General features: G+C 39.7%; 1 protein-coding gene across 4 annotated transcripts in view; it reads left to right on the top strand.

The window, feature by feature from the left end:
• GSPT1 (G1 to S phase transition 1) overlaps positions 1-20,250 on the top strand; it is a 63,922-nt gene extending 43,672 nt beyond the window's left edge. For all 4 annotated transcript variants that reach the window (XM_029576397.1, XM_029576396.1, XM_029576395.1 and 1 more), the window contains 8 exons: positions 233-387; positions 4,132-4,272; positions 4,693-4,786; positions 6,715-6,795; positions 10,924-11,097; positions 12,407-12,496; positions 13,021-13,189; positions 19,747-20,250. In XM_029576397.1, the coding sequence (XP_029432257.1) occupies positions 233-387; positions 4,132-4,272; positions 4,693-4,786; positions 6,715-6,795; positions 10,924-11,097; positions 12,407-12,496; positions 13,021-13,189; positions 19,747-19,799 (957 nt within the window). In that variant the 3' untranslated portion in view covers positions 19,800-20,250. The remainder of the gene's footprint in view (positions 1-232; positions 388-4,131; positions 4,273-4,692; positions 4,787-6,714; positions 6,796-10,923; positions 11,098-12,406; positions 12,497-13,020; positions 13,190-19,746) is intronic.
• Positions 20,251-23,378: the final 3,128 nt, after the last annotated feature.

Below are 23,378 nucleotides of genomic sequence, written 5' to 3'. Positions count from 1 at the left end.
TTGTGTTGTAGACTAATGAATTTTAATAGCACTTGCACAAAATTTGTAATCTGTACTTTTGATAACCCCCAGTTTTTAGAAATTCATGAAATGACAGGTCTTGGATAGGTTTCGCAAACATTGTCTTGCAAAATGTATCTTCTTTCCATTATTACTTTATTATAACCTTTAGAGAAAAGTGTTTTTAGGCTGGTAAAGTATAAACTTGATGTGATGTACTTTCTTGAACTAGGTTATCTCCGCAAGAAAAGGAGAGTTTGAAACTGGATTTGAAAAAGGAGGTCAAACAAGAGAACATGCCATGCTGGCAAAAACAGCAGGTGTAAAACATTTAATAGTTCTTGTTAATAAAATGGATGATCCAACCGTAAACTGGAGTAATGACAGGTAAGGTGGTCTTACCAGGAAGGTGGTTTTCTAAATTCACATGACTGATCCAACTGAAGTCTAAGTGCATGACTTGCTAGGGGCTTTATATCATAGGCAATGTCTGATTGTTTGTTCAGGTCATTCAATTTGGATTTCTGGTCACGTACAGCACCCTGTTCAGCCACTGGTTTGTAATGAATGTGACCCTTAAGGTTTTATTTCTCTGTCTATAGCTTTAACAAATAACATGAATGCACTTGATAACTGGCAGATGTCTCATGTGATTGATTGCTGAGCTGTGGTCATCAAATGATATTTTCCTTTTGACAGCAAATACAACAGCATAGCAAAGCATTAGTATATATGACAAGGTGTGCTGACAGGTATTTTCTTTAGAAGGCCTAGATGATAAGTTCAGGTATGTGCCATCCTCTGCTTTTTACCTGTTGATGCCCCATATTTTTAATGCTCCTATCAGCAAAAGATGACGCAGATTGACTGACCTCTCTGGGTACAGGGTACATAGTAATGACAGTAGAAAAGGACCAGATGGCCCATCCAGTCTGCCCAGCAAGCTTCTTATGGTATTATCTGCTGCTTCATGTAGGATACCCCCATATTTCTCTTAAGAGTAATAAATTACACTCCGTGCAGTTACCCCTAAGCCTTATGATAAGGTTAATAATATTTACAATCAGACAAAACCAAGCAAATGTCAAACCCATAAATTGCTGCTAGCAACGTATTTACTGGGTGAGGAGCCTTTTTGATGAATCCAGCAGTGCTGTTTGGTGGTGTTTTCTTTGGGACTTGGCTGTAGAAGCTATCCTGTGCTTTTTCTCTTATGTCTGCATGTCAGTACCTCAGACCATGAAAGTTAGGACCCATGTTGGTTGGTTATTTGTATCCAGTCCCCCCGTCCCCCCAACAAAGCAGGGAGCGATGTTGCAGTTGCGTCAAAAGTTTCAAGGCTATTGATTTGAGGATGGTAATCCCTATGCCTTCTGTTAAGGGTAGGAACTGCTGCACTGTGCAGGTTACCCCCACGCACCCTCTTCTTCTTTTCCTTCCTCTAGTCTAGCCTTTAGAGATCCATATGTTTATCCCATGCCCCTTTGAATTCGTTGACTGTTTTCTTCATCACCACCTCCTCCAGAAGGGCATTCCAAACATACATCATCCTCTCTATGAAGAAATATTTCCTGACGTTGGTTCTGAGTCGTCCCCCCTGGAATTTCATTTTGTGACCCCTAGTTTCTACTGTTTCGTTTCTGATGGAGAAGGTTTGAAGTTTGTGCATCATTAAAACTTTAAGTATCTGAAGGTCTGTATCCTATCTCCTCTGCACTTCCTCTCTTCCAGAATTAAACATATTTAGATCCTTCAGCCTTTTTTCATATGTCTTCCGATACAGACCCTACACCATTTTGGTCGCCCTTCTCTGGACCACCTCCGTCCTGTTTCTATTCTTTTTGCGATACAGTCTCCAGAACTGAACACAGTACTTCAGGTGAGGCCTCACCAAGAACGTGTACAAGGGCATTATCACCTTTTCCTTACTGGTTATTCCTCTCTCTCTGCAGCCCAGCATTCTTCTGGCTTTAGCTATCGCCTTGCCAGATTGCTTTGCTGCTTTTAGATTGTTACACTATCACCCCAAGTTCTCTCTCTTGGTCCGTGCACATCAGTGTTTCACTTACCATCATATACAGCTCTTTTGGATTACCACATCCCAAATGCATGACTCTGCATTTCTTGGCATTGAATCCCAGTTGCCAAATCTTCGACTTCTCTACAAGCTTTCTTAAATCACTTTTCATTCTCTCTACTCCAGGTGTGTCCACTCTTGTAGATCTTAGTATCATCCGCAAATAGAATAAAAGGTAAAGTTTGTCTTTCTGCAATGTCACAAAGATATTGAACAGAACCAGTCCCAAAACCAATCCCTGTGGCACTCCGCATAGCATGCTTCTCTCTTCAGAGTAGGTTCCATTTACATGCTGTCTCCTATCAGTTTACCAGTTTGTAATCCACGCCACCAACTTGGCACTCACTTCCAAGCTTCTCATTTTATTTACAAGCGTCTTTTACGGGACCGTATCAAAAGCTTTGAAATCCATGTAGATTACATTGAGTATTCTTCTTTGATCCAATTCTCTAGTCACCCTGTCAAAATCAATAAAATTGGTCTGACAGGAGCTTTTCTTGGTGAATCCATGCTGCCTTGGATCCAGCAAGCCACCCGATTATAGATAGTTCACTATTCTTTCCTTCAGCAGAGTCTCCATTAATTTTCCCACCACCGAGAAGAGGCTAACTGGCCTGTAGTTTCCAGCCTCCTCTCTGCTACCACCCTTGAGAAGAGGGACCATAACTGAACTTCTCAAATCTTGCGACACTCCAGTATATGGGAATAAAGTAATTTCAAAAATAGTTTCTCTAACATGTTTTCTTATTTGAAAAATATTTATGAAATATGTATTGCTTGGGAAAACCTCAGGCTCCCTTAGAGGACTGGCAGTTTTATGAAAACAAACATGAGAACATTTTGTAAAATTTAATAAAAGATTTCACAAAGTATGAATATATTCACGGCTGATCTAAGCAGTGCCTAGTTAGTAATAGAAACATAGAATCGTCGGCAGAAAAGGACCAAATGGTCCATCCAGTCTGCCCAGCAAGCTTATGGTAGTATTTGCTGCGCCATGCAGGTTACCCCCATGCTTATCAGTTTCCCAGACAGTAAAAGTCAGGGCCCTCCGTTGCTGTTTGAATCCAAGTCCCTGTAATGTTGACTAAACACTTGCCCACTGACACAGAACACAGTTACTGTCTCTTACATTGGTATCAAGTATGCACCCCTTATAAAAAAAATAAAAATAAAAAAAATCAAGAAGACCAGGAGGATACCAGAGGTAGGTTATGATATTTTGTACTGTTAGATTAGGTGCAGAAATGTTTCACTGACTACAGAATAGAAATATAGGATAATATATTTAACTCTCATCTGTAGATTGTCAGGATTAGTTTGGATGCAAGAAAGTTTAAATTTATCGTTGGTCATGTGCCCATTGATCAGTCAGATACCTATGTGTGTTACATCCTGATGGAACAATACTTAATAGCTGATGGTCTTAATTTATAGACTGATTTGGAGGCTTAACACATGTGAATGTCTGATTTGTCTGGCTTAACACATGTGAATGTGTTCATCCTCCAACTATTTTGACTTTTGTCCAAGTTGCAAGTACAGTTAAAATCAAAAAATAATGTGTTCCCAAAGTCCCATTATTCCAAAAAGACACTTCATAATCAATATAAAATGTTTGGTGATAATGACTGATAACCTGGAAACAAATCCATTCATCATGCAGCTTGACCTCATGCATGCAACAGAAAATCTTTTGATGCTACATTGGACTAATTTGTTATACCATTTGAACATTTTACTTAGGAAAAAATATGTAAATGCATTATTCAGAAAATATAGTCAATTAAAATATTAAGTTAAAAATTGTAGTTCCTTTCCTTGAGTATTTGCTATATTTTGGAAGTGATTGGGACAGAAGCATTAAACTATTTCTGTTGGACTGAGGAAAGAATCTGCATTTATCCCTGCTGTTTACATTTGTCAGTGATAATATACTATCATCTTTTCAAGGATCCATTCAAGTGCTTCTGTATTTTTCCTGTTTCTTACAGTACTTACTGAATTCAGCAGATAAAACCACCAGGTCATAATTGTTTTTGTTGTATGCATAGATATGAAGAATGTAAAGAAAAGCTGGTGCCATTTTTAAAGAAGGTTGGCTTCAACCCCAAAAAGGATATTCACTTTATGCCCTGCTCAGGCCTGACTGGGGCAAATCTTAAAGAGCCTGTGGAATTCTGTACTTGGTACAGGTCTGTATTTGAACATCACTGTGTGAGGTATTCTGCAAGTGAGCTGGGGAACCAGCGTGCCATTTGTAGTGGTTCATATCAATGCAGTATGTCTTAATTTTGTTCTCTGTCCATATATCACCACAAACTTCATGTGGATCATCTCAAGTGTTTGACAGGGTTTTTGAACACTAAGCAAATCAGTTCATTAAGAAACTGGATTGATTTTATAACACTATTCTAACATTTTAAGAAATATATACTGCCATTATAAACTAATTCATTTTAGAAAGTGTATTTCTTTGAAATATAGACTGGAAAATGTTTGTTGTAAAATTGGAGAAGAGCATTCAGTTTAGTTGACATTACTATATCAATAGTAGTTTTTAAAGAAAACTTAACACATACAGGTTGATAAGAGAAGCTTTTTTTTCCCCTTAGTGGGTTACCTTTTATCCCATATCTGGATAACTTGCCAAACTTCAGTAGATCTGCTGATGGTCCTGTAAGGCTGCCAATTGTGGATAAATACAAGGTATGGTGCAAAACTTGGATTCTGTGTTCTGAGACTGCAAGGTTGCTAACAATTCCATCTTTGAAAAAGTTGTATTTAACAGTGGAGTGAAATGAGTGAATGCAAATCTATTTAGTCTTTTTTCAAAAAAGTACAAAGACTAGGGACAAGCAGTGAAGTATACATTTAGGATAAATAGGAGAAAATTATTTCTTTTTTACTCACAAAATTGAACTCTGGAATTTGTTGCTGGAGGATGTGGTAAAAGTTGTCAGTATAGCTGGATTTAAATAAAGGTGGAGTTGCGGATATCCATTACTTATCCCTGGGATAAGCATCATGGAATCGGTCAGCCTTTTGGCATCCTGCTAGGTACTTGTGACCTGGATTGGCTGCTGTTGGAAAAAGGATTCTGGGCTTGATGGACCTGGCAAATCTTATGTTAAGGGAGTTCTTTGTAGCTGCACCATTTATTTGGAACACTCTGCTACAGGCTCTACGAGAGGAAAACAGTTATCTTTCATAAGAAGCTACAAACTGTCTTAACTCTGCTTACTTTTGTTAATAATGGCTTCTGATTGTTAGTTACTGTTTTATCTTTGTTATTGTATTGATGTATTGTTTTAGTATGTTGTACTCTGCTGAGATCTCTTTTGGATCAGCAGAATGTAAATGACAATAAATAAAAATATATTTTATGGTTGTAACGTGAAAACATTTCAACATAATCTACCACATGTCCATTAACAGCATATTGGACTTGAACAATGAGAAGATTTTATATTAGACTCCCACCACAGGGAGAATTAACACTGGGGCAGGAGTAGACTGAGCATGGTGGGAGCCTGAACTCATGGAAGAAATAAATATGGTTTTACTTCCAGCAGATTTAATTTCTTTATTTTCTCACGTGTATAGCTTGCTCTTTGGCTGGCTGCTTAGAGATTCTTGTTGAAGGCTTGACTGATGATAATAATATACTTTCCTTTTAGGATATACCTGTTTGGTTTTCTCATGTCTTTAGATAAAGTATTTTGAGAGAGTTTAGTCTATGATCTTTGGTGGGAAAGAGGAGATGTCCATTATGATATTTAGTACCCTTTGCATGTAACTTTTCTTGGCATGTCTCACTTTTTTTCATCACAATTTAAAATAATTCTATAAGTTTTTTATGTATATTACTAAGTTCTTTATTTTAGCAAAATAAGAACTTCAGCTTAAACGCATTGTCCTATGAATTTAGCAGAAGTGAAACATTTGTCTTCTTAGCTGCTTTCATCTGCAGATAGCAGGCCAGAATGCACTGAGAATTAAGTGATACTTGGAAACCACTTTGTTCTGTAAACTAAACTGTTTGTGAAATATAAAGCCCAAACATCTGTATCTATAAAAGACTATAATAGGGCATTTCTGTCTGCTCTGATTGAATTTGAGACAGCTGGTGATTATTTACTAGAAGGCTGTTTAGTTCATTTCCTAGGGGCAGTAAGAGAATTTTAGAACACATCTCTTCATAGACTACATTTTGTGGCACCATACTGAAGTTCCTCTTTGTTGTTATGCTTTAAACAAAGTATTGGTCATTGAACAGGGCTTAATCAACAAAATCGTGTTATTGATTCTTGGAGCATCTTTTGTTAGTGTGCCTCAGAACTCTGCTAATATCTTCAGTTTACTGTTTAACATTGAAAGCCTCTACTATTGGTGCTAATGCAAAATATGGTTTATGACATTCCTGGCATTTGCAACATCCCAATCGAGATCAACATTGCAGAAACAGTTCATATTTCCTTGTTTAATGCCTGTTACAGTAGTAGCTATACTTGGAAAAATTCTGTGTAGCATTGAGTAGATCCATGTTCTTCTAGTCTGTAACTGCATTGAGATGTTTCAAATGAAAAGGACAAGATCTGCCATTATTTTTGGTTGCTGTTTTTTTTTTTTTACAGGATATGGGCACAGTGGTCCTGGGAAAGCTGGAATCTGGGTCCATTTGCAAAGGGCAGCAGCTCGTGATGATGCCAAACAAGGTAGGAGTGTTTCTGTGATGGGGTTTTATTCACAGTACTTTTCAAGGATTGACAAGGGACTAATGTCCTTACTTCATGATGCATACAAAAAGCAGGTAGTGGATGCATAAAACATCCTCCCGTGAGAAGGTGGTGGAGGTTAAAATAGTAACAGACTTTGAGAAGACATGGGATAAGCACCGGGGATCCTTAGTTGCAAAAGCAAAAGGGGTAGAAATACAACCTAGTATTTTGTGTTTAAAGTGCCGCCTTCAAACAATTCAAGGATGAGTGTTAGGGCTTCCAGAATGAATGGCAAAATAGGTAATATAAAATATTAGAAGCCCTAGCAGAAATACCGACAACTCCAAAGCTGGGCCAGTCTGACAGTCTCCGATAGAATTAATTGTGCAGTAATAACTTGAATTTCTAGTTGAAGCACAGGTAGCCATGCAGCTGGTCTAGCTGATGGGCTATAATAATAGAATTTAATTAGCAGCTGGATCTGTCTGGAAGGCTGCAAGTTCAAGAATAACCAGAAGTCCTAACAGAAATGCAGGCACACATGTAGTCAGGTCTAGCTGGCAGGGAATCTGAGAAGAGGCCAGATGTTTGGGTAACAGCCATGCTAGTATTGGTAGATAGATAAAGCTGCGGTGATAACATTTTACTAGCTGCTGAGGTCTGTGACAGGCTGCAAGTACAGTCATTAGAAGTCCTAGTGGAAATGCAGGCGCACAGAACAGTCTATCTGGCTATGTGCTGCTCATTTACCACGTTGGTGGTGGTGGGTGTTGTCTGGAAAGGCCATGATCAACAGATTTAAAACAGATCATAGAAAGTACTTTTCACTCCATGCCTAAGCAAGCTGTGGAATCTGTTGCCAGAGGACATGGTCAAGATGACTTGCATAGTAGGGTTTAAAAGAGGTTTGGGCAAGTTCCTGGAAGAAAAGTCCATAACACATTATTAGCCAGGAAAGACTAAGAAACCTACTGCTATCTCTGGGTGCAAGTAACAGGAAATAGATCTTTTTGGGATCTGCCAAGTACTTGTGACTTGGACTGGCCTCTGTTGTTGATATGATTTATTTATTTTTAAATCTTGTGTATAGACCACATACCGCCTATGTTTCATAGCAGTTTACAGTGGAACATACATAAAAACATAAAATTAACAGGTCAAACAAATCAGTATAAAGATGTTACATATGCAGGAATCAGTTTAGATGACTTCAAATGCTTGCCTAAACAAATGTCTTCAGTGCCTTTTTAAAACATTTACTGCATGAAATCAGCTGGATCTGCTCTGGAAGGGAGTTCCACCTTTCAGGTGCGGCCACAGAGAATGCTCTTTCTCTAGTTGTGCCCAATTTTGCTAATTTAGTTGATGGTATGTCTAGCAAATTCTTGTATCCTGAGCGCAGTACACGGTTTGGTATGTAGATTCTCTTATTTTTATTTATTTATTTAACAACTTTTCTATACCGACATTAAAATACACATCATATCGGTTTACATTGTAACAAAAGGTAGAAAATACAAATAACAGGGGGTGGGGTGGGGGGAAAACTAAGAACGTGGGGTCAGAGGGGAGACCCCAAACTAAGATAGGGAAGGGGAGAAGGCGATAGGAACAGTAACATGTTAATTAAATGCAAAGGAGCACAAGATATACTATAAATAATATACATAATATACAAATGGAGCCAGGAATCGAAAGGGTGGAGGCAGTTATACGATTAAATGAGAATACACATATGCAATTATACAAGGGGGGTGGGGAGGGGGTTACCGGGGGTCTGTGGGGGTGAGAAAGTTAATCTGGGAAGGCTTGATGAAAGAGCCATGTTTTTAACTGTTTTCTAAATTTGAAGGGGCAGGATTCCATACGGAGGTTGGGCGGTAGGTCATTCCAGAGCTTAGGGCCGGCAATGGAGAAGGCGCGATTCCTGGTGGTCGAGAGGCGGGCTTTCTTGAGAGAGGGAACTAGGAGAGTACATTTATGAATTGTTCTGGTCGGGCGTGAGGGTTGTGTGGGTTGGAGGGGTTCATTAAGCCAGGAGGAGTTGTGGTTGTAAATGGCTTTGTGTGTAATGGTGATGGCTTTGAACAAGATGCGGTAGGGGATAGGGAGCCAGTGAAGGTTTTTGAGGATAGGGGTAATATGATCTGATTTGCGTGAATTGCTGATGATCCTTGCAGTGGCATTTTGCAGTACCTGGAGGGGTCTGATAGAGGAGGAGGGAAGGCCCAGATACAGGGAGTTGCAGTAGTCTAACTTAGCTGTTAAGGTGGCTTGTATGACAGTTTTGAGGTCATGGGTGTGGAGAAGGGGCTTGAGTTTTTTTAGGATCATGAGTTTGTAGAAACCTCCCTTGATAACCGATGTGATGTGGTTTTTGAGGTTCAGATAGGGGTCGAGTAGGACACCTAAATTCCTTACGGGGGGTTGTGAGAGGAGAGAAGTAGTCAGGGGGTCTTAGTATGGCTCTTAGTATGGAATTGAACCATGGGATAGAATCACTTAGAGTTAACTTATGAACAACTGAAAATATTTTGTATTGTATTCTGAATTCTCTGGGGGAGCCAGTGTAATGATGACAGAATAAATGTGTGTGAAAGGTCTTCAGGCCACCTTTCCTGGATTGCAGTTCCTTATATTCTCATTTTTCTCTGGCTTTAATCCAGCATCTGCAAGTTCACAGTGTGATATGTTGATGCATCCTGGTACCTGTAAGTAAACAGGCTGCGGAGTTTTGGATAATCTGCAGTGCCCTTGGGAGACCTAAGAAGAGAGCATTACTGTAGTCTAATCCATTCAGTATGAGTGCCTGTAGCACTGAGCGGAAGTCTTGGTTTTAGATTTAACAGGTGAAATTTTAAAAATGGATTTTTGACTATATTATATATGCGGTTTCATAGGGAGTGTGCTATCTAAAATGCCTAGATTGCGAGCTTGCTGTTTGATTGTTATACATTGATCTTAAATGAGAAAGGTGATGGAAAGATATTCTGTGTGTGACTACGTGCTAAGAGTATGAGAATTTGTTTTATCAATATTTAGTTGTTTTTTTGTGAGCGAGCCAGCATAAATAGTATTTAGAAGTGCTGAGTAATCCAAAAGTAAAAGACAGGAGTGTTGGTAGAGAGAGGAAAAACTGGCTATCTGCGTAAATATGGTAGTGTATGTCAAGTCTCGAAAATAGTTTACATTGCGAAATATCGGAGAGGTGTGGGTTAGTAAAAATATAATCTGAGATAAGAGGGGAAGTGGTTAACTTTTTAACAGTAGAGAATAGTTCCATTGGATGATTGGCTCGATGGACCACCCAGCATTGCATTTCTTATGTTCCTAGAAGGTCTTATATTCAAGCATCAGCCATGCTAGTATTTTTGGTAGCTGTTTTTATTATTACAGTTTTATGATTATATGTGAGAGAGGATAGGAGGGTTTCCGGGATAAACTAATTGGGGGATTTTGCATGTCTGTCTGTCTGCCCAAGAAGACAAACTGTTTTGAATAAGGAGTGATATTCTATAGGTGGTCACGTTCTACGGCTAGCAGCTGGGATATATCCTTAACAGTGTGGAAAGGAATAACTAAGCAGCTTGGATGGGTCAGTCGGTCTTTTTCTGGCATCATCTGTTGTCTCTGCAATGTTTGAGCTTTTCGAGTGAGAACTCAAAGCTCACATTACACTGTTATTTATTAGCTTTGTCTCTTTATTATGGAATCTTAGTTTTATGAGTTACTATGAAACTGGCATTACAACTTTTGTAGCATTAGAGGACATATCAGGTTTGATAAAGGAACTACAACAAATTCTAGGGCATAAAAGCTACAGTGAATTGATATATGAGCCACTAAAGAGAGAGGTTTAAATTCTTGTATCTTAATCATTTTATTAAATGATTGAGCTAGAACATTTAGAAGTGTTGAAAGGATTTAGGCAGTTGTACATAATTGTAATCATCAAGCTCCAGTTAGTTGCTCTACCAGCTGTTTCTGTCCAAATTAATTTTACAAACATCAAGTCTGAGGGTAGTTACTTCTGTATGTTTAAAAAAAACAAAAAACAAAACTGAAGGCCAAATGTATTAAATGTTTTTTTCCTGTGGTTTTGTTTTTTTTATTTTGTTCTTTAAGCACAATGTAGAAGTCCTTGGGCTCCTGTCAGATGAAGTAGAAACTGATGCTGTATCCCCTGGTGAAAACCTCAAGATCAGACTGAAAGGAATAGAAGAAGAGGAGATTCTTCCTGGATTCATACTTTGTGATCCAAACAACTTGTGTCATTCTGGGCGAACATTTGATGCCCAGGTAAATATATGGGCAAGCAGCAGTAGGTTCCACAAATGGTTTGGATGTGTGTGATGCTTCTTATAAGTAGGCTATTGGCATAGAATGTCATTGTAAAGCAGGCATTAAACTTGAGCTAAGAGCCTGAAAATTCCGGTTTGATTCCTTCTGCAGTTCATTGTGACTTTGAGCAAATCCCTTAAACTCCTTATGCAGGCATTTAGACTGTATGGGTCAAGGGACATTATAACCCTGCAACTATCTTGTAAGTTCTGAGAACATATCAAATTACAATTTTGATACAATTTTGATAAAAATAGTTTTTATTGTTTTATGATTTTTTAATGATTTTTATTTTCTTTTATTTAATGTATTGTTATGTATGTTGTAAACCATTTTGATTCTTTTTGAATTGTAAAGGTGGTATATAAACATTTTTAAATAAATAAATGTACAACAAATTGTAAATGAAATATGAAAGAAATGCAAATGTATCAATTTAATTTTAGTTCACTTTAATAGAGATTCAAGATGAGATACAACACTTAAGGTCATAAAAAGATAAATATAGTTGAATTTACAGTATATGTATAATGCACTAAACACTGGCAAAAATTATCTGCCTCACAAATAAACAATCTGTCACAACTTTGGACAAAATTGAGTTTTGCTATGAATTACAGAATACTGATCATATTACAGGGAGAACCAGACTACTTTCTCTAAAGCAGTACTGTTTGGGAAATTTATTTTTTTTTAAAGATGGTTCAAATTCAACTTAAAATGGGAAAATTGACTAGCAGACCTTGCCTGCTTCCTCCTCTTGTAGTTATCATGTCTTGGATTACCCAGCTGCAGGTTTATGTGTGACAACTGAGAAAGGAAGAGTGGAAACTACTACTTGGGGGTGTGATTGGGTTTTGTGTTTTTTTCTTCCACTTGATGATGGACAGTGTTCTGTTTGCTTTTTATTTTATTTAAAAATTCAGCCCTAAAATAATGCAGTAATGACTGTTGTTCTACCGATGGCAAAGCTAATTGTACCATGACTAGAAAATACTGCTTTAGTAATGGAGCTTTAAGATGAGTCTGTGCCTAATTCAGACCTTGAACAGCCAGATGAGATCCTTATGGAGACGAAAGGTTCAGCACAAACACAGAGACTCTGCACACAGTCCGAGTCCTACAGAAGAGATAGGCAGGTCCTTCTGAACAGTCTTTCAGTAGCTAGTTATCCTGAAGGGAGTGAGGTATACAGTGTAGTGTGGCAGAAAAGGGCATTCCTAAATGTAGCCGGTCTCCTCTAAAACCTGCTTCTCTTATCTTGCAGATAGTGATTATTGAGCACAAATCCATCATCTGTCCAGGTTATAATGCAGTGTTGCACATTCACACCTGCATTGAAGAAGTGGAGATAACAGTAAGTTAAAATGAATTCTGTTTACTCAACCAACTATTTGTAGAAGTCTTTTGCCCTTTGGCAGCAGTAAAAAAGAGATTTGCATTACAAAGGGGGTCAAGGTTTGTCCATAGAGTTTTGAGCTGAGCCAGTGAAAGTTGAAGTTCCACAGGTCCAATTGGTTGGCTCAACAGGCAAGAACAGTCTCATGGAGATGAGCCATGCAGCAGCTGAAGAGCGCAGTAGTTGGCACTGAGTTGGTTGAGATTTGGATTGCAGTGTGTTGTCAACGAGATGCCTGCTCCACAAATACCTAATGATGCCATTATGTTTGTCATTACTTTCGCGTGCCTAGTGGATTATTTTCTTCTTTGGATGTTACTTATAGCATTCAGCAGAACCTGCCTAATGCTGTTTTGGTGAACAATCTGTATTATCTTAAATGGTATTTAAAAATGTTGTACATATAACTGTTCTGATGTAGAGAAAAGATATTTAAAAAATGTATTTTCCTTTGATGGTCTCCTTCACTTTTTAATTGGTAGGCCTTAATTTGCCTGGTAGACAAAAAGACAGGAGATAAAAGTAAAACAAGACCCCGCTTTGTGAAACAAGATCAAGTATGCATTGCCCGTTTAAGGACAGCAGGAACCATCTGCCTTGAAACATTCAAAGATTTTCCTCAGATGGGTCGCTTTACCCTACGAGATGAAGGTATGAATCCCCTAGCAATACACATTTTCAGCTGATAAGTCCATTCTAATCAAGATATATATTTTTATTCCTTGTTTTATAAAAAAAAAATAAAAAAAATAGGTCTTTCTAAGCACTACAGTTGCAAATTTGAAATTCTCAAGTTGTCCGATTGTTATAAGAGAAAGTGGTGTTTTACCATGTTGGATTTTCCACATAGTCCTTGAGAATTGCAGGTTGGCCCAGTCTTCAGCACACTTGAAGTAAATAGTTGTGAAATAGTTGCTTACAATGCTTAATTTTAGAAAAGCTAATTTTCATATTTGATTATCTTGAAACCCAAACCAAGTTATGGCCATTGAAGAATGAAGTATGAAATGCTCGCTGTCAGGTTTTCACCTAAGCCATTGCCCTTGTCTGCCATTTTCCACTCAGAAACCCAATTCTGGACTGGCTGATGTGAAAACCTTACAGGCTAATTTATTTATAATTTTTTTTTTTTATTTATAATTTTTTATATACCGCCGCTCATCAAAGATATCACGTCGGTGTACAATGAACAGGAACTTACGCCGGAGCGTTATACATTTAACAGATTTAACAGATTTAACAGATTTAACTTACGCCGGAGCGTTATACATTTAACAGATTGTACATTTAACAGATTATATATTTAACAAGTTATATATTAAACGAAAGTATGTAATATTTAATATTTGTTCCTCATCCTGCCATACCAGTCCAGACGAATGGGTTATGCCTCCCTGTCAGCAGGTAGACACACAGAACTTCAGGTTTTCCTTGACATCACACACAGCACGTGCAGTAGTAAACCTTGTCGGTATTTTTATCTTCAGCAGGTGCAAACAATTGGACTGGTGCAGAATTTGGATGGCTCCCGGTTGACCGCCCTTTTGGAGGTTCCGGTAGAAGTAGATTCTCTGGTAGCCTCTGTTCCTGAGATTGAAGGGCTCCGATCCCCTTGGAGGTTGAAATTCTCTCAGGGCTGTAGCTTGTTGACTTCCTTTTTCCCCCTCCCACCCACACTCCCCTGGTATTGTAGGTGCTAGTCCTTTTCCCTCCATGTTCATAGATCAGGAGAGCCAGTCATTTACAAAACAAAACCACCCCCACCAGGGAAACAGATCAACTGCATGAACTGGCTTGGATTCCAGTGGCTGCCATGGCTGTTCTGAGAGAGGTCCGCCCTGCCTTCTTTGGAAGGAGAGAAGCATTGGAAGGCCTGAAAGTGCCACACATGTGGAGACTGGCACCAAAGTTCCTCTTTGGGACTGGAGTGTGAACGTGCAGTGGCTGCAGGAGGTGAGGGAAGATTGAGGCAGCTTATGCGGCAAGGTTCTCTGGGGCAGGGCAGGGTCAGAGTTCGGCCTGCTGTGGCAGGGGGAGGACCTAGGGATCTAGACAGTTTTTTGGTGGGAGATGCTACCATTTTAAGTGTGCAGCAGGTGCAAGAGAAGGAGAGCCTGTCTGTCTGCCTTGACCTCTGCTTCCTCAGGATGGCCCCAGAGCTGTATTCTGAATGTATTGAGGCTGCTCCTGTGGGGAGCTCAGGGCTGGATGTCGCACAAGGGCTGGTCGGACATCACTCAGCTACACAAGGTGGGTGATGTCATCAGTTGATGCAGTTTTGGTCTGTTTTCTCCTTTAGCTCAGAAACTTACAGATTTCATTCTGGGCATGTGTGGGACTTCCTGCACTAGTGTCGTTGTGTGACATCCTTCAGTCTATTTTCACTTGCTTTGTGAACAGTCGCAATTCTCAACTCGTCAGCCACATTAGAAAAACTGAACAAATTTCCATTCCATAATCAGATTTGAAACTGAAAATGGTAAGGCTGATGACATCATCAAAAAAGAGCAGGAGTCCTTCTAAAACGTGGTAAAAAAAAAATGCCTTCATAAGATAATAGTGGATCAGCATGACCATTGTATCTGCTGTCTGGGTCCGGACCATGATGATACAGCATGAGGCCGTGTAGGAGAACGTCTCTGAAGGTGCTTATTTATAGATATCTCAAGCTGCAGTATGAGTCAGCAGGTTCGGCAAAGCATGACAGAACATAAGCATTATAGATATCCTCAGCAAAACCATCAGGAGCGTAGAGGTGGGTCTCCGATAGTCACTAGCACTGAAGCACAGAGATCAGAAATCAGCACTACGCACTGGAACATATCTCACCTAATTCTTGAGGCTCGATGTCAGCGCCGGCCACTTCCAGCACAGAGCTGTTGGCACTGAAGACTAACATAGCGCAGAAGACCCACAGCGACTTTTTATTTGAAGTACCCATGTAAATCTCTTATTGTTCATCAAGGGAATAAATTCATCTTTTTAGATCCTATGCATCTTGAACAGTTCATATTGGAAAGGTCTATCAGACCTTTGAGTTCTGAGTCACTTTTGGAGGATGGTACTTGGTATGTAAAATGTTTTGTTCTGCTTTGCTTAAGAGGAAATATATTTATTATAAATTCTCCCAACCTTCCTTGATGTGGACTTGAAATTAGTATTTTTCTTATATTCTTTTCTGTTAATTTGTTTCAGATTGCCTATATGTATCATTTTTTCTTTATGCTTTGAATTCTTTAAAGCTACATTAAAAAATAAATGGGGGGGGGTTGGGAAGGACGCACAGCACTGGCTCTTTAGCACGGATGTTGTCAAATTCCAGCACCATTGTTTTCAGGACCAAAAACAGTCTGCCAAACAACCAAGTTAAAATCCAGCAAGCAAACAAATCCTAACAAATGTTTTATCATTACCACTGTTGCTGGAGTTGCGTTCTTTACCAGCTACATTTATTTATCTGATTTTATATTCTGCTTTTTGTCCCTTCAAAGTGGATTAAAATAAGGTACTTAGGTATTTCCCTATTGCCAGAGGCCTTACAAGCTATGCTTTACCAACTACAGAAATGAACAAGCCACGGATACCCCTCCTAAATACCCAGACTGCCACTTATTTGTACAAAACCTTTGGATGAACTTCGTCAGGACTTATGCTGATGACAACCAAATAAGGAAAATATCATGAAAAAAAATATTGGACAAATTGAATAAAGATTTAGGTGTCCACCTCTGCTTCTGGGTGAATACATCAACCAGGAAGAACCAATTGCAGTATCTTCAAACGAAGATATGCCTTCTCCATTCATTCGTATATAGACTCCTAACTAATAGGAGCTTCAGATGATTTACAAGGAGGAGAGGATCACCAGATCTAGCTTCTAACCCTTCACTAGAACCTAATAAACTACCTTCACCACCTGTGGATATGACTTACTGATCCTTCATATAGAAGATATCCATAGCACTGGCTTTCAACCTCCACAAAGATGAAGATACCACAATTGAATTACAAGGAGTAATTCCTAAACAGTACAAAGCTGTCTCTATGCATCATGCATGTCTGCAAATCAAAATATGGAAGACTCCTTATTCGATTGCACAAGTGGCGAAATCCATATACATAAAGTATCAAATTTAGAGCTGTTTAGGGTATGAGGGAGTTCAGTTACCAGTCAGCATGGCTTTACCCAAGGCAAGTCTTGCCTCACAAATCTGCTTCACTTTTTTGAAGGAGTTAATAAACATGTGGATAAAGGTAAACCGGTAGATGTAGTGTACTTGGATTTTCAGAAGGCGTTTGACAAAGTTCCTTATGAGAGGCTTTTAGGAAAAGTAGAAAGTCATGGGATAGGTGGCGATGTCCTTTCGTGGATTACAAACTGGCTAAAAGACAGGAAACAGAGAGTAGGATTAAATGGACAATTTTCTCAGTGGAAGGGAGTGGGCAGTGGAGTGCCTCAGGGATCTGTATTGGGACCCTTACTTTTCAATATATTTATAAATGATCTGGAAATGAATACGACTAGTGAGGAAATCAAATTTGCAGATGATACAAAATGTTCAGAGCAGTTAAATCACAAGCAGATTGTGATAAATTGCAGGAAGACCTTGTGAAACTGGAAAATTGGGCATCGAAATGGCAGATGAAATTTAATGTGGATAAGTGCAAGATGATGCATATAGGGAAAAATAACCCATGCTATAGTTACACAATGTCAGGTTCCATATTAGAAGCTACCACCCAAGAAAGAGATCTAGGCTTCATAGTGGATAATACATTGAAATCGGTTCAGTGTACTACGGCAGTCAAAAAAGCAAACAGAATGTTGGGAATTATTAGAAAGGGAATGGTGAATAAAACGGAAAATGTCGTAATGGCTCTGTATCACTCCATGGTGAGACCGCACCTTGAATACTGTGTACAATTCTGGTCGCCGCATCTCAAAGATATAATTGCGATGGAGAAGGTACAGAGAAGGGCTACCAAAATAAGGGGAATGGAACAACTCCCCTATGAGGAAAGACTAAAGAGGTCAGGACTTTTCAGCTTGGAGAAGAGACGGCTGAGGGGGGATATGATAGAGGTGTTTAAAATCATGAGAGGTCTAGAACAGGTAGATGTGAAGCGATTATTTACTCTTTCAGATAATAGACTAGGGGGCACTCCATGAAGTTAGCATGTGGCACATTTAAAATTAATCGGAGAAAGTTCTTTTTCACTCAACGCACAATTAAACTCTGGAATTTTGTTGCCAGAGGATGTTAGTGCAGTTAGTATAGATGTGTTTAAAAAAGGATTGGATAAGTTCTTGGAGGAGAAGTCCATTACCTGCTATTAAGTTCACTTGTGGGTAGATTTTCAGACGAGCGCGAATAGCCTACTTTTGTTTGCGCTCCAGGCGCAAACAAAAGTACACTGGATTTTAGTAGATACGCGCGTAGTCGCGCGTATCGGCTAAAATCCTGGATCGGCGCGCGCAAGGCTATCGATTTCGTATAGCCTGCGCGCGCCGAGCCGCGCTGCCTACCCCCGTTCCCTCCTAGGCCGCTCCGAAATCGGAGCGGCCTAGAAGGGAACTTTCCTTTGCCCTCCCCTCACCTTCCCCTCCCTTCCCCTACCTAACCCACCCGCCCGGCCCTGTCTAACCCCCCATCCTACCTTTGTCGGGGGATTTACGCCTCCCGGAGGGAGGCGTAAATCCCCGCGCGCCAGCGGGCCTCCTGCGCGCAGGGCCGCGACCTGGGGGCGGTTACGGAGGGCGCGGCCACGCCCCCGGGCCGTAGCCACGCCCCCGTACCCGCCCCCAAAACGCTGCCGACACGCCCCCGAAACGCCGCGACGACCGGGCCCGCCCCCCGACACGCCCCCCTCCGAGAACCCCGGGACTTACGCGAGTCCCGGGGCTCTGCGCGCGCCGGGAGGCCTATGTAAAATAGGCTTCCCGGCGCGCAGGGCCCTGCTCGCGTAAATCCGCCCGGTTTTGGGCGGATTTACGCGAGCAGGGCTCTGAAAATCCGCCCCTTAGAGAATAGCCACTGCCATTAGCTAATGGTAACATGGAATAGACTTAGTTTTTGGGTACTTGCCAGGTTCTTATGGCCTGGATTGGCCACTGTTGGAAACAGGATGCTGGGCTTGATGGACCCTTGGTCTGACCCAGTATGGCATTTTCTTATGTTCTTATGTTGTAAAACAGTTCTCCAATATATTCATAGGTCTTAGTCTCAAATTTTTTTTTTTAAATATTTTTAAAATGTTTTGCTGTGCATCCAATCATAAATTTGTTGTAGACACTTAAATGCATTTTAAAAAGTCTCTGATAATGCTCATTTGCCCAAATCATTGATAATGTACCACAGTCACTCGTCCATAATGACCAACACAGTTCCACATTTCAAAGTATCTGCCTCAGGGGTCCTCGCAACACTGTGCATATGGTGATATTAATCTATTTTTAAAAGGAATGTTTGTCTTGGTTTTTCATTATGTTGATTGGCTCGCTGGCTATCCTGATAGAATGTATAAAAATGGCATCCGTGCAGACATACGAGAACATAAGAATTACCATTCTGGGTTGGACCATAGGTCCTCCAAGCCCAGTATCCTGTTCCTAACAGTGGCCAATCCAGGTCACAAGTACTTGGCAGGATCCCATGCTGCTTATCTCAAGGATAAGCAGTGGATTTTCCCCAAGTTCACCTTAATAATGGTTTATGAACTTTTCTTCCAGCATGAACTGAAGCTTGGTGTTTCAAGGACCCCTGTGATGTTCCATGTATGATGATCTGTTATTTCCAGTACAGTTGGGTTCCCAATTTTATATAATTGGGTGCTTTCTGGTTCTAGATTGAGGTTGGATTGATATTTTGAGTATTGTTTCCTTCCTTTATTGGTTCTTTTTGAAACACTGGTATGGCAGGATTCAAGGAAAGGAAATTACTGGGTAAGATGACATTTCTCTTGTTGCTTTATTCTCATGTCATTTTTTTCAATGAGATTGGAAAAACTTACATTTAAAGTGTCTTCCTAATTTAAAACTGTATATAATGCCTTTAAGACCATCCATGTCTAATTTGTGTGACTACTGTACATCTAGCAGTGCTACTGAAATTGATTAGTTAATCTTTATACAATTTATATTTTTCCTTTAGAAACTTTTCAAATGCTAGAATTGGTGTCTGACAAACTTGCCTTTTTCTTCCATGTAGGTAAGACCATTGCAATTGGAAAGGTCCTGAAACTGGTCCCAGAGAAGGACTAAGTATTCTCCTTGACCCTACACAATACTGTGAGGAAAACTGACTCTGCAAAAGTCCACTTCACACCGCCTTCTTTTATTTTCTACCCATTGATAAACTCTTCCCTGTATTTTGCAAAGACGAATTTCACAGCAAAAGTCCACATTATGTCAGCTTTCTCATATTGAGAGCTCTGCTATGCCACTGTTGAATTTCCCTGAAACAGTATTTTTTCCTCTTAAATTCTGCTTCCTTGGAAAGAGTCGGCAAGAGCTTCGTAAGCGATGTGGACATAAATGCCTTCAATAATGAAAATCTAAAAGGATTTTTTTATGTGTAATAATCTCCCCTTCGCGTATTAAGACGTCTTATTTCAAGGCAGACCAATTCCGAGTGTGCAAGTGTGTATGTGTGCACATGTTACAAGAGAACTACCATGTTAATAAAATATTCAATTTGAAACCCTTTTTGGTATTGAATTGCTTTTGAATAATGTGTTTTCCTTGGATGTAACACTGTGCATTATTTTTTTAATTTCCGAGTAATTTATTAAATATTATTACTTGGAGTTTTTCTAAACTGTTTCCCTCCCTCCTCTACACACATGCGCGCACACACTGTGGTTAAGAATAAAACTTCAGAGAAGCCACTGAACATTGAATTTGGAGAGAGTGACTGTCTCTTTCCGTTGATGGGTAGTGCATTCTTAAAATGGAATGTGATGCCACTTCGTTAGCTTCCTATCTGCTAATCCACAACCAATTTGATTTATAATTATTTTTAATACACGTACGCAGGTATAGTAAGTTATTTAAATAATGACTTGTATTTTGTTGAATTTAGTGTTTTTTTTATACCTGGAGACAATGCCAACTTGCAACCAGAAATCAGGGAAATTTGCCAAGCCGAGGGGGCGTGTCTGCCATTTCTTTAGCCTGCAGTGCTTTATGAAAACTGGGACATTAAAGAAGCATTTTTTCAGCTGAGTCCTGTTAATTTGAAGCCTGCTTTATCTTCCTCACTGCTTTAAAGGCCTTTCTAAAATGGAGCTAAGTACTATCATATTTACAATCATAAATCTGCACATCTTGATACCTTTGGGACAGCTAGAATCGAGCAGTCTGCCAACTTTGTGTTCAAAATAACGTAAACCATAGATTTTCTAGGATTATCTTTTTCCAGAGAACTAAAATAAATCAAATTGTGCTGTTCAACAGAATTGAAACAGTCAGAGCTTAGTTCCTAGTAGGTTAAAAACTTAGTCTACCATCACTGCAGTCCCTCCCCGCCACCCCCACTCACACTTCTGAGAGTGAATTGGCAACTAAGAGGTGTGAGTCAAGAGCATGAACTGCAATACCCTTCCCCCTTTTGTTTTAAATACATTATTATAGAATGTTTAGTTTCAAACAAAGCTTCTAGAGAATGGTTTAAATCCAAAAGGAAATGTTTGGAAAATGTGTATTTAAATAATGGTGGTAAGCCCCAAATAAATTTTGCAGTCTTGTGACTGCAATTTGCAAAAAATAAAATACAATTTAAGACCATTCTTTTACTCCTTCCTTTTTCTTTCTTTGTAACTGTGGGACTCCCATTCATTTCACTGAAAAGACTGCATTGTATGGACAGAACAAATTTGTTGTCCGTTGGTTTCCTATGATTACACTTGTAGCTTCCAAATGCATGAAGTTTAAATAAATTTTATTATGTCTGCAAAATTGTGGGCTTGTAATTTTCTGGGAAAAAAAATTGAGGGTTCTGAATTGCCTCTGTAGAAGACAAAGGCAAGTTGCTTCTTGGAACCAAAAAGTACCATTTCAACATAGATGGAATTATGCTGTCATATTTAGTTGAAGTGTAAAACACTATTACAGATGGGGAAAAGCAGTGGGGAGGAGAGAGCAGCAATGGGAGTGGGGGGGTGGCGGGAAGGGGGACTGCCATGACACACGCATGCGCAGACACACACATACAGCAACCCTGCCGCCATACATTCTGCTACCCGGTCTAGCCACACGCACACACCCTGCTCCTCTCCAGCCTCCTCCAGCCACACACAGACTCTGTCACCCCACTCTAATCACAGAAACACAGCAGAAAGATTTTGAGAAACTGATTTATGCCTTATTAAATTATATCCACTTAAAAATGCAGCAAACAATTCGCATCAGGAAAACACTGAAACGCCTATTTTTGGTAGTTACCAAAACACCCTTTTGCCTGAAAAATGACTCCCTAAATTTGCATTTTACAAACCTTAGAATCGGAAGCCCTAATTATATAATAATGTACTATTGGGATGAGTAATGGCATTTTTACATTTAAGCTTTTGCCACTTTTGGTCTAACTTGCCAGGCATACTGGGTCCCTCCCTGTTGGCTTTACCTGGCTTATGTCCTAATAGAACACCAGCATAACACAGTATATGATACGAAAGGTGTGCAGGTCCCCAGAACTGCTTAAAACAGCAGTGCTGCCTACTCTCTACAAAAATGTATCTTGTAGGAACTAGGAATCTGAGAGAGAATGAGAAAAAAAAAGTTTCCCCTAGCCTGATTTAAGGCATGTAATGTAAGAGATCCATTTAAAGTTAAAGCTCCAATTAAGCAATTAACTAGGTTCAGAGAAGATAAGCATGGAACCTTTTTTGTATAAGCACGGAAATCTACCATAACTTCTCTGCCGTTCTTGTGTTAACTATCAAGTTGGTGGCTAAACTTCTTGAAAGTAGTTGGTGGGCGACTGTTTCTGATACGTAAGACAGGAAGAGCTGAGAAGTGGAAATTTCTGTCTGGGATTATCTTGGAGTCCAGTTCATTGCAATGATTTAAGATCAGCAGCTGGAATAAATACGGGCCCTGCTAATATGTACGAACAGAAGTTTTGTTAATGAATTACAATACATCTGTTGAGATGAGGAAGGAAGAGGGCAGTTTAATCCATATGTATTTAGAGAACCATCATGTATAACTCCAGCAATGTTCCTTCTAAGCTGCCTGCACATTTTGTGTTGCGGCTCACAACTTTGTCCCTTTAGCCCACTGGAAGGCCAGTGGGGCTGTGGCCCGGAGCAGGAAGCAAGGCCGGTGGAGTCCACCCTTAAGTAACACGAAAAAGGAAGAAAGGCTGGTGGGGCTGTAGTGGAGCCCATTCCACTGTGGCCAGTAGAAAGAAGCAAGGCCAGCGGGGGCCGCAGTGAAGCCCATCCTGCCACAGCCCAAAGAGAGGGGGAGGCCCAAATAGTCTGTGTTTGTGAGCCCTGTGTGTGTGAGGGGGAGAGGGGGGAGTGTGAAAGAACATTGGCATGCATATGAGAGAGGGAGTGTGTGAGAGAATGAAGGGGTGTGTGTAGGAAAATATAAAACTTGTGCTGCCTCAATTTGACAATCTCAGGGAGACTGGAAATCAAAAGATCCCAGGTATGGAGAGCAGGTTTGTTTTTTGTTTGTTTTATTATAGTTATTAATTTTTAATTATTGGGTGGTGTTCATTGTTTCTGCTGTTTTTAAATATTTTATTGGTGCTTTGAGATGTATAACAGTTTAATTATTGGATGATTTATGCATCATATGTTTTGAAATATTCATTTAATTAATGATTCT

The sequence above is a fragment of the Rhinatrema bivittatum genome, chromosome 14 (assembly GCF_901001135.1).
Source record: "Rhinatrema bivittatum chromosome 14, aRhiBiv1.1, whole genome shotgun sequence".
Classification (NCBI taxonomy): domain Eukaryota; kingdom Metazoa; phylum Chordata; class Amphibia; order Gymnophiona; family Rhinatrematidae; genus Rhinatrema; species Rhinatrema bivittatum.
The sequence above is the reverse complement of the archived record's forward strand: the minus strand, read 5'-3'. Positions and strand labels throughout refer to the sequence as shown.